Genomic DNA, 12,551 nt, shown 5'->3' with positions numbered 1-12,551 from the left:
GGTATCTCTCTCTTTATTTATACATTTCCAACAGTGATTCATTGCTTCATTTTGTTCATATTTTAATAGAGAAGAAAAATGCATATCTAAGCATAGAAGTATATGCTTTGGGATATAACTGGTCACACCTGAGGGGAAGAGCAATTTGTAAAGCTTGTGTCTGTCCCAGGCATGATTGTTATTTGATGGAAGCCAGCTAAAATGCAGAGCTCAAGAGGGATCTATGTACACAGCACTCAAAGGCCCTAACTAGCCTTTAGGGAACATTCATTCATTCAAACACTTTTCTTACTAGGTTAGGTTAGGGGAATACTAGGATAAATAAGGATTGGCCCTTTGAAGAGTCAGTAGAGAAAGGTAAAAAAATGCACACATATAGCTACAATACAAAATACACAGTACAAACTAGAGGGATGAATAGGGTTCCCTAAGAGTTCCCTAATTCTAATGATTTTCAGTGACAACAAATCTTATACACAGTCAATCTAAGTTTATTCTACAACTTAAGGTTTGATAGATTGATTACTTCCTCTCTAAAGTTTAGTTCCTTCCAATTGCCCCATTGATTTTTTTTTTTAGAAATGCTTCCAAGTTTCTTACCTACCCCTCTAATAAAACTTTACTTTTTAAAAAATCCATCATTTCTCTTGGATTTCTGATGTTTTGTTTCTACCTGTCATTTAGGAGATTTTTTTTTCCCCTTCTTTAGGTTTGCTCCAGTTAGTCATCAGGTATAGTTTGGCATTATGGTTGATAGCTTTGAAACCAGACCAAAAATTTGTGGATAATAAAATATCATGTTTTTAAAAATTTCTTCTGAGATATATGAGATATGTTGGAATCTTTTCACTTTCCAGTGTTCTCTCTCCTTTGTGAGTCTGGGAAATATAAATGTTTTCCTCTGAAGGCAAGCATGTTGATGAGTGGGGCTGGTAATTGGTAGAGACTGAACAAAACAAAACAAAAAACAAAAACCATGTATACTAGATGAGCCCTCATTTATCCTGGATGTAGCTTCTTTGAACATAGCCGTCTACATGTTGTCTCTCTCATTAGACTTTGAGCTCCTTGAAGGCAGGCAATGTCTTTTGCCTTTCTTGTATCTCTAACAGTTAGCTCATTATCAGGCACATGATAGATACTTTAAAAATCTTTATTGACTTAAGTTAATATATCTTTCCTAGTTAGGGGCTATGAGCCAAAATGATGACAACATCCCTTTATATAGTACTTGGATCTTCATGTCATGTGAATCTCTGAAATAAGGAATAAGAATAAGATTAGGGGCAGCTAGGTGGCACAGTAGATAAAGCACCGGCCCTGGATTCAGGAACACCTGAGTTCAAATCTTGTCTCAGACATTTGACAATTACTAGCTGTGTGACCCTGGTCAAGTCACTTAACCTTCACTGCCCCACAAAAACAAACAAAAAGAACAACATTAATCAATATAATGTATATCCCTAAAGGAGAGGTTCAGGTTCTTAGATCCTATAGAAGGGTTTCCTTATTAAAAAGAAGTTTCATTGTATAAATGAGTCAATCCTTGGTCAATTGCAAAACCAATTTAACTACAAAATATTGAAGTTTTGGACCACTTTGGTCAACAAAGTTATTGGTTCTACTAGTCACTATCAAATGAGGGAAATATTTAGAGCATATGATCTATTATGGTGACTCTCGATTCTAATCCTTAATATTTTAATGGAAGAATAGATTTTTCAGAGCAAAAGAAAGAAAAACTATTCTGACACATGTCAAAATAACAAATTCATTTATGATGTAGAGCAAAAAAAAAGAAACATGACTTCAATTTGTTTTTTCAGCTTTCAACTTTCGTGGCTGAAAAATCTTTTTAAGGAAAAAAATACTAATTACAAAAATATCTCCTTCGATGAAGGGAGAGGTAGATGTATCCATCCATGCCTGGCTCTAAATAAGGATTTCAAATTAAGTGTTTGATCTAGCAAGGGAACACATCAAAATGAAAGCAAATTTACTTCGGAGTGGTGGCAGGAGGGGGAGTGGAGAAGTGATATCTTACCATTAAAGGAAAACTAGCTTTAGTATAAGTAAAATGAACCTTGAATATCTTTTCTGGTAGAATGACACCATTGAAAATAAGCATATGAAATGGCTTGGACTAGGTACACTAAGTTATTTATACAGTGGGTCTTCTAAGTATCAATGACATTCGGAGTCTGATGGAATGTCAAGTATTGAGTCATGGACTTGTTCCTCACAAAAAGGACTTGACAAATAAACAACAAATGCAAGGTCACCACGTGCACACCAAACTTGGAGTCAGAGTTAGCTTGGATCCTGGTTCTGTCCCTTACAGTCCATGTAACTAAGGGCAAGTTCCGAACCTTTCTGGGGCTTTGTTCCTCATGTGTAAAATGAGGGGATTGGACTATATGACCTAAGGTCTCTTCTAGCTCCAAATATATGATCCAATAAGTATACCTTTCTTCAATTAGAGGTGGCCCCAAATTGGTCCATATTGACCAGGGTGGCTAGTCAATAATTTTGTTTTCAAATTCTGGCACATCCACAATGTCTCTTGGATATTCTGCCTCTTAGGAAAGCAGAAACAACTGCGTGACTATGTGCCATAGCTCAAAACAATCCTGATTTTTAAATGTGTAGTTAGAATTAGGAGCATGGATCAGTAGTGCTCAGGTTAGAATAAGACCTATTCCTAGGTTTTCAGCAAACCCCTATTGCCTCAGTATGTTCCATTTGCTCTCTCTAGCCCGAGGCTTGGCTCCTTAAAAGTCACACTAATGCTCCAGGGGCTGCCTCATGGATCCACATTTACATGACTGATGATTTGGAAGCCAGGCACAAACCACATGAGTTGTACATCTGCAGACAATGAACAAGGAGGCCAAAACCAATAAGTTCCTAGAAGACTGGTCCCAATGAGATTGTTTTTACAAAGAATAAAATGAGTTACATTCAGAAAATGAAAACTAATAGGATTATCTCCCACTACTTCCCTATACTTTATGCTCTAACCAAATCATTCCCTAATCATGCTGTATTCTTTTCTATCTCTGTGTCTTTACTCATGTCATCTCTTCCACGTGGATTGCTCTCTCTGCCAATCTCTTGTCCATGAGAATCCTGCCCATTCTTTCATTAGGATGTCCACTGCCTGACAAGCATCTTTCTCTTTAGGGGTAAGAGATGGTAGCAATCTCAGCTTATATAATTCAGATAGCTAGCTAAATGTTGGGTGTGTTATTACAGCTTTTCCATTGTGTGTTCCTTCCAGTGGTATATGTTGTGTATGTTTCTGCAGGGATTGGTGGTGGAGGACTTTAACAGCAGGATGACTTATACTCAGAAAGCAAGTGCTACTCCACTGAGTCTTACCCTTTCACTCCATTCTGTCAGGAACCAGCTCTTGGCACAGGGCCCCATATCACAGTTTTCAATATCATTTGGCCGGAGCTTCATGTTACATTCTTCATCGTCCACCACATCTCCAATGTTGCTGACACACTTCACATCTCGGGTCCTTTGTCCCACACCACATGGTACCGAACACTAAAAAGAAATATCCTTCAGGTCAGGGAAATATCAGGCTTTATTACACAGAAAAATGACAATACTAACTGATGCACAATACCTTGAAGTTTTTAAAGCACTTTTTTGTATTATTTCATTTGAGCCTTGTGACGCTGAGAGAGGTACATGCTATAAGTCTTATTAATCTCTTTTATTTTTATAGATTAAAAGAATGAGTGACTTGTCTGTAATCACACAGGTAATAAGTGTAAGAACTAGGATATGAACTCTGACCTTCCTGACTGCTAAGTCCATCACTCTCTCCACCCTGTCCTCCATGCTACCTTTTGAGAAAGACTCATGAATTGTGTTGTCAGTTTCAAGTCATCATTTCTTTGTTAAATGCTGTAGAAGAATATGACCAGTACAGACCACTCCCCTATTTCATGGTGGACTCCTTTTGGAAAATCTGATGAGCTAGAGAGGTAGTATGGTTTAGCAGAAAGAATGCTGGATTTGGAGTCAAAATTCCTGGGTTCAAGTCGTTTAACCTCTATACCCCCAGGTCCCCATTTTAAAAATGAAGGTGTTGGCTTAGATGATCCCTAAAGTTTCTTCTGGGTAGTTAAGTAGCACAGTGGATAGAGCTCCAGGACTGGAGTCAGGAAGATTTATTTTCCTGAGTTTAAATCCATTCATAAACACTTACTAGCTGTATGACCCTGGGCAGGTCACTTAACCCTGTTTGACTCAGTTTTCTCACCTGTAAAATGAACTGGAGAAGGAAATGGCAAACCAATTTAGTATCTCTGCCAAGAATAAACAAATGGCATCACAAAGAGTCAGACACAACTGACAAACGTCTGAACAACAACAAAATCTCCTCCAGTTGCACATCAGAGATCACCACGATCCTAAGAGTTTTGTCCATGAAAAACTCCCTCTGGTGGCCTACTTTCAATGCCCTTCTCACCAACCTAGTGACTCTATGCCTATTAGCCATATTCTTTTCTATTATTACAGACCAAATACTTAGCAGCTGGGAAGATGCCATTCATATAAAGATAGGGAGGATCAGGACGGACGGACAGGGGGCGGGGGGAAGGTATTTTGATATTTTGAGCTTTGCCATTTGGCAGTAAAAATGTTGTTATTCCCATGTTTTAAATATTCTATGACTTGGGACTTCCCAGGGAGAAAAAGTCAACAGAATGTTAGCTGAGACCTCAAAGATCACTTGGTCCAGTCCTCTCATTTTACATGAGGAAATGGAGGCCTCAAGAGGTGACATGATTTGTTCAGCTGTGTGCAAAATCAACCTAAACTTCCAAGCTGGTCTTAGACATGAGAGAACAGAATGGATTAGAAGGTGATTTGTCTGCAGAATTTTCAGATCCCTCGCACAGCTCACATCTTCCTCATTTCCCCCAATCTGCTGTTTGACCTAAGTGTGCTCCCTTATCCCATAATCAATTTGGGGGGGGGAGTTCTTTCATTCCATAGGAATATTTTCCCACTCTTTGGATTTCATAAGGGCTGAGTTTTTTGTTGGGCTTTGAAAGTTCACACAGTATCAGGATAACATCTTGGCCACTTTCACGTCTGCTTTGAAATTTTTGAGTCCTTTGCAGACTTTAAAAGCAGACTTGCAAATAAACACAAATTAGATACTAACTAACTGGCAAACATTTTAACTTATCCTACCTCCCTCCAGACAGTAGTAAAAATAAATCAGATCTGCATTATTTTCTATTTCGCTTGGCATAAATTTTTAGTTCATGGAGAAAGATCATGTGGCTGGGTGCAAGGGCAGTGGAGACAAGCAGGAAGATTTCAGAGTAGCAGAGTGAGCTCTGGTACAAGTCTAGGTGAGAACATGGATGGAACTAATTTACAGAGTATTAACAAGTACTCTGCATTTATTAATAAATAGTATTAAAATTAATAAATAGCATGCCTGTTTCTTCCTACACTTTGCTTCTGTTTCCATTTTTCCTCTTTTCCCCCTTAATCTTCTCTTTGACTCACTGTCTTTTTTTAATTTCCCTTATCCCCATCTTGTTCTTCCTTTCTTATTTTAGTTGAGCTTTTTAAAGGCTCATTATTTCCCTTCCCTATCAGCATGTATATAGTACAACCCACTATCAAACTTTTTTCCAGGGGCATTCCTCTAAATCCCTATTCTCTGCTTTGCCATGGTAAATACAGACATCTATATGTCTTTTTTTTTGGTGAGGCAACGAGGGTTAAGTGTCTTGCCCAGGGTCATACAGCTAGTAAGTGTCAAGTGTCTGAGGCTGGATTTGAACTCAGGTCCTCCTGGATGCAGGGCCAGTGCTTTATCCGCTGTGCCACCTAGCTGCCCCCAACATCTATATGTCTTTGAATGAAAAAGAATGAACCACAGTATCATGGGTTTAGAGCTGGAAGAGACCTTAGAGGGTGGTGTAAGATGACCAACCTCACTCTCTCCTCCAGAGCCAGTTGGGTCCAATGGCAAGATGTAGATCAGGACAACTGGAGATGGCCCTGGATATTTAAGGCAATTGGGTTAAGTGACTTGCCCAGGGTCACATAGCTAGTAGGTGACTGAGGTGAGATTTGAACTCAGGTTCTCCCAACTTCAGGGGCAATGCTCTATCCACTGTGCTATCTAGTTGCCCCATAATAAGCACTTGATAAATGCTTGTTGATTGGGTGTCATTGATAACTGCCTTGAGTTGCTATGGGAAGGCATAGGCATCTCACTCAAACTAATGGTCTGCAGTATTAGAAAGTCAAATGCTTGAAAAGAAAGACTAAGAGACTGGTTGAAAGCACTGTACTGACTATTCTGGCCCCTTGCACCTAGAGTCCCTTAACCTTTGCTTTTAAGGCTATGTAATCCTCACTAACACATTCTCATGCTCTAAACTCTGGGACAAATTCTGTCCGAAGGTAGGGAGAAGTTAAGGAATCCCAGGTCAGGAGGATGGCATTAAATTAATCTTATTACTGGTTAATCTGACTTTGTACCTCTTTTCTAGAAATTGAGATTGAGTTTTGACTTTCCCTTTTGACTGAAATGCATGCAAAACCAGTTTGGACTTCAAGCCTTGTCTTAGACAACAAGACAGCAGATCAAAAGCCACAGCTATTTCAGTCATTTACTCAAAGCTTCTGCCTTGTATCCTAGTAGGAACTGGGCTTTGTCTTAGTTGCCTGCCTGGCATCCTAGCACTTATAGGATGAAGGTCCTATCTTATATCCCATCCCTTAGTCTTGGCAAAAGATGGGACTCTTCAATAATCATGGCAGAGTACCTGAAATCTGTTTCCACACTTTGCAGATCCTGATTTCTGCCTATTTTCTGCTGGCAGAATATTCTTCCTCCCTCCCCCACCCCCTGCTATCATGTTCCACCTACCTGCTAAGATATCTACCTATTTCTTCATCCTGTACCTCCTCAGTGATGCCTATCAAATGTCTATACTTTCTGTTTCCCCTGCCTTGGCTCTGGTCCCTAGGTAAAAGGCATTCCTCATCTAGCCTATCCCTACTGCTGACCAAGGTCCAATTCTGAGTGACATAGGCTATATCTTCCTGAGTGACTGATCTGTGAATGAATGAACTGAATAAATATGTAAAAGGTTGCTTTCAGCCCAAGGGCTCAGCATATCTTGGAATCTAAAAAAGTCTGCTTCTAGAATTGCTATTGCACAGTCATTTCAGTGGTGTCTGACTCTTTCTGACTCCACTTAGAGTTTTCTTGGCAAATACACTGATTTGCCATTTTCTTCTCCATCTCATTTTACAGATGAGGAAACTGAGGCAAACAGGGTTAAGTGACTTACCCAGGGTCATGCAGCTAGTAAGTGTCTGAGGTCAGATCTGAACTAGGGTTTTCCTGGCTCTAGGACCAGCCCTCTATCCACTGTATCACCTAGCTATCCTACATTCATGTATAATTTATGAACAAGGTGACCCATCATGTCCCCCTTTTTAAAAAGATATTTTCCCCATAAAGGGGAAGGAGAGTGAAGTTAGTCCTCCAATTTCAGTTAATAAAGCAAACTATTCTGATTTACCGAGGTCCATTCGGTCCGGATTTGCCACTCGCTGCAGATCTTCAGCTGGCAAGTACTGGTGGTCTCTGGTTTCTCCAGGTGCTGGCAGCGGTATGGTTGTACAGTTAGGGTCCTGTTGGCATACATCTGGCGGCAGAGGACTTGGCGGTGCTGCATTCCAAGGCCACAGGTTTTACTGCATTCAGACCATTCCCCTATGTCCCAGCTAACCAATGAGACAGACACAAAAGACACAGAGAGACAAATGGTTACCTACCCTTAAACATTAGGGAAAGGGGCAGTGGGATGAAAGAAAACTCATTGAATTCATAATGTTGGAGAAGCTGACTTTCCTCTTTATAGACCTTTGGAAGGTGAGCACTTTTGAATAGTCATTTGAATGTTCTTACTCACAAATTGACTAATGATGTAGACATGGCTCTCTATGAGGGGTGTTCACAGGAGCATAATTATCTTACAGAGTTAGGTCAAATGATTAGGAACCCACCCAACGGGAACCTTTTTTTAAAAAAGCCAAAAGAAAGAGAAGTAATTTTCTATGTGCCTTCCTGTGACATTCCTAAGCATGAGTGTGGTGGTATGTGAGAGGGAACGTTTTTGCAGGATGGTTTTGTTGGCTTTTGGAACTTTTTTGTTCAGCTGAGAAAATTGCTCTCAGAGGAATGTAGCCATAGAAGACTACTGGAAGCTGACTTCACCAACATGAATAGTGTTTTGGTCTATTGCAGGGGTTTTTAACCTGGGGTCCATGGAACCATAAGGAGTCTCTGTAGATAGATTTTTAGCAGGTGGTGAACTTGGAATGGAAAAAAAAAAACCAACAGCTTTATTTCAAAATAATTGGCTTCTTTTATAATTCTATATATTTTATTTTATGCATTTAAGAATATTCTGAGAAAAAAATATTCCTTAACCAGTTTTTTGGGGTTTTTTGGTTTTTTTTTGGGGGGGGGGCAGGCAATGAGGGTTCCGTGATTTGCCCAGGGTCACACAGCTAGTAAGTGTCAAGTGTCTGAGACTGGATTTGAACTCAGGTCCTCCTGAATCCTGGGCCGGTGCTTTATCTACTGCACCACCTAGCTGCCCACCTCCTTCACCAGTTTTTAAATAAATTAAGCTACATTAAAAAAAAAAACAAAAAACATCTGAGAAGAGGTGCATGAGCTTCACCAGTTGCTCAAGGGATCCATGACACAAGGAAGATTTGCTTTCTACAATGTATCAGAGCCTATGATTCTGTGAGCAGGTCTCTGTTCTTGTGTGCAGAGTTGTCCCTATTCTTCTTTGGAGGCTTAATTTCCTTTTCCAGTGTCCTCCTTCACCCTCTTTGTACCTTCTCCCTTATTCTGGGACTTTTCCTCTTCATGTTGCCACCAGGTAGGACTCATCCATTTTCTAAAACCTGTTTCCACATTCCCTTCTTACAAAACCAACTCTCAACTACTTGTCACTCAGAGGAAGATATTTGCCCTAATTCATCATTCAAATGTGAAAATACGGGGCAGCTAGGTGGCGCAGTGGATAAAGCACAGGCCCTGGATTCAGGAGTACCTGAGTTCAAATCCGGCCTCAGACACTTAACACTTACTAGCTGTGTGACCCTGGGCAAGTCACTTAACCCCAATTGCCTTACCAAAAAAAAACCCGAAAAACAAATGTGAAAATATAAGAAGGATCAGTGGTTTTCTGTGGATGGAAATTCCCTCCATCTCTAAAGATCCCCATCCCTCTATGGCTTAAGATCAAAAGATAATAGATTTTGATCTGCAAACAATTTGCTCACCACTGAAAAAACTGAGGCTTAGAGGGATGAAGTTAATTGTTGAAATTCATAGAGGTATCATGATGGAATTGGAATAACTCAGGGCTTCAGGCTCCAAATCCAGGACTCTTTCTACTGTCACATGCTCCTCCCTACCTAATAGATGAGTAATAAGGCTTTGACTGTGGTACAGAGGATAAATCATGTGCCCTGAATCATTTAACTATTAAGTTAGGGGTGCTAGGTGGTGCAGTGGATAGAGCACTTGGCCTGGCATGAGGAAAATAAGTTTAAATCCTGTGTAACACACTTACTTGGTGTGTGGCCCTGAGCAGGTCATTTAACCTCCGTGTACCTTAGTTTCCTCATCTGTAATTGGGGTAATAATAGCCCCACCCTCCAAGGATTGTTTTGAAGATCAAATGAGAATCGTTGTAAAACACTTTGCAAAACTCAAAGCATTATATAAATCATAGCTATTATTATTGTTGTTGTTATTAAGTTTTAGAGGCAAGATATGAATGTTGGTCTTCCTGACCCAAATCCAGTACTCTTTCCAATAGAGCAGATGTATCTTTAATTCATACTAAGGAGTGAGTAGCCAGCAACCCCTACTTTAACAATAATATTGTATTATTAGTAGTTTATGGGATTGCTATTGTCACTATTACTACAGTGATGATGATATGATGTCATCCAATTCAACAATTAATGGAAAGAGCCTTGAACTCTGAGCCAAAGGATGTGGATTTGAGTCTTGGCTCTGCTTCGAAATATATTTGTGACCTTGGGCAAGTCATTTCTTTTTTCTAAACTCCAGTTTGCTCATCTGAAAATTGCAGGGGATGGTCTGGCTGACCTGTAAGTTCTTTTCTAACCATCCATGATACTGATGATACCCCTTCCAGTGTTTTGCATAGACAGACCATACCATTCTGGGAATATGTGTAACCAGGACTTATAGTTCTTTTTTTTTTTTTTTGTGAGGCAATTGGGGTTAAGTGACTTGCCCAGGGTCACACAGCTAGTAAGTGTTAAGTGTCTGAGGCTGGATTTGAACTCAGGACCTCCTGACTCCAGAGCCGGTGCTCTATCCACTGTGCCATCTAGCTGCCCCAGGACTTATTGTTCTATTGTGATTTCAGTAGCTCATGTATTTTGCCAGAAAACACATATGAAATAGTCATTTCATTTCAATTTACCAAGAAGAGGCAGGGGAAAGAGCTCATGGGAGCACACTAAGCTGCTTTGTAGCTAATAGAACTCTCTTCTTAATCCTGGATGACAGGAATGTTTGCTCCAGACAGTTTAATGCATAGCCCGTAGCCTGAATTTATAATTGATAATTACGACATTAATGTTGTACACAGGTGGTCTTCCTCTTCCTCCTTCCTCTATCCTCTTCCATTTTCTCCTTCCCTTTCTCCCTCCTCCTTCCCTCCATCTCTCCTTTTTTCCTCTTTCCCCCTTCCTTTCTTCTTTCTTATATTTCCTTGCCTCCTTCCCTCTCTTCCTTCCTTTCATAGGAACTGGATCTGTGGTTGTTTTGGCATCAGAATCTCTCACATGAGGAAACTCCCTCTTCCAATACAGGTCAACACTTTGTAACTTGTGGTTTCAGAGAGTTGCCTAGTGCATAAAGGGATTGGTTAAGTGACTTGCAGTCAGAAGCAGAACTTTAGGGTAGGTATTCCTGGCTTTGAGGTCAGTTTTCTAACCATTATTCCAGTGTTGCCCCCTTTTTAAAGTTGTTAAATAGTCTGGAGAAATCTCATCACATAGTAGATAAAGTGGTGAATTTGGCATAAGGAAGACCTGGGTTCAAATCCCGATTTTGACACTGAGTAGCTGTTTGTTCATAGGCAAGTCACATAACCATTTTGAGCCCCAGCCAACTTTCTAAGACTTTAAGTTATAGACCTTTTGTAATGCATATCAATGGAGGGAGTTACCATATTGGAAGGTCACTAATGAAATCACAGGTCCTTGACATACTGATGTACAATATTAGCAATCCAAATTCCCGGACTAGGAATTAACCAAAGTGTATAAGCCAAAGTTGATATAAAAAGGCAAACTAAAAAGAAGAATCATTCGGATGTCTTACAAGGCTGGGCAAGGGAAAATATTGCAGGCTTCTTCCTCAGGAGTAGGTTTGGTGCTGGGATCACAGTAGCTTTCAGGAACTTCTTCATGAGAACTTCTACTCACACAGTGAAAGATTGGGTATTGTGATCCTGAAATGACAACAGGAAGGTTTGACCATTAGAAATAAACACACAAATAATTGAACAATGGTGGTATTTTTTAAAAAAATAATCCCCTCAAAGTCTCTGCCTCCTAGAACCACAAAAGATAAACATTTTTTTGAGTGCAAATCGAGGCAGGGAGATGAAGAGGTGAGAAAGGTCTCCATAGATGGGTGTGATGGAATATTACCGTGCTATAAGAAATGATGAGTTCAATGATTTTAGAAAAACATGGAAAGACTTGCATGAAATAATGGAGAGTGAAATGAGCAGAAGCAAGAGAACATCCTAGACAGTAATAGCAATATTGTTTTAAGAATGACTTTGAGAGGGCTGCTAGGTGGCGCAGTAGATAAAGCTCTGACCCTGGATTCAGGAGGACCTGAGTTCAAATGTGGCCTCAGACCCTTGACACTTATTAACTGTGTGACCCTGGGCAAGTCACTTAACCCCCATTGCTCCCCCCGCCAAAAGAATGACTTTGAGTAAGTTATTAAATAACTATAAAGGACATATGAAGAAAGATGCTATCTGCATCCAGAGAAAGGACTGATAAATAGAAGTATGTATAGATTAATTTTACATACATATGTGCATATGTATGTACATATATACATATATACATACATACATACACACACACCTACTTGTGTTTTTTTAATTAATTATTATTTTTGGTGAGGCAATTGGGGTTAAGTGACTTGCCTAGGGTCACACAAGCTAGTAAGTGTTAAGTGTCTGAGGCCGGATTTGAACTCAGGTCCTCCTGAATCCAGGGCTGGTGCTCTATCCACTGCACCACCTAGCTGCCCCCCTATTTGTGTTTAATTGTAGCCATATCCAAGATGAGAGAGAAGGGAAGAAAAAAATAAATTTATATGATAATTGTGCTGTATGTTTGAAAGAAATAGCAAGTTGTACATAGTAGATTTACTGTTTCATATGTGATCATCTTTT

General features: G+C 39.8%; 1 protein-coding gene across 1 annotated transcript in view; it reads right to left on the bottom strand.

Annotated features, from left to right (window-relative positions):
• LOC122738427 (thrombospondin type-1 domain-containing protein 4-like) overlaps positions 1–12,551 on the bottom strand; it is a 153,796-nt gene that overhangs the window by 46,335 nt on the left and 94,910 nt on the right. The window contains 3 exon segments of the mRNA XM_043980470.1: positions 3,382–3,555; positions 7,584–7,788; positions 11,453–11,582. Of these exon segments, the coding sequence (XP_043836405.1) occupies positions 3,382–3,555; positions 7,584–7,788; positions 11,453–11,582 (509 nt within the window).

Source organism: Dromiciops gliroides, chromosome 2, assembly GCF_019393635.1.
Source record: "Dromiciops gliroides isolate mDroGli1 chromosome 2, mDroGli1.pri, whole genome shotgun sequence".
NCBI lineage: Eukaryota > Metazoa > Chordata > Mammalia > Microbiotheria > Microbiotheriidae > Dromiciops > Dromiciops gliroides.
Note: the sequence above shows the minus strand (reverse complement) of the source record. Positions and strands in the feature narration are given on the sequence as shown.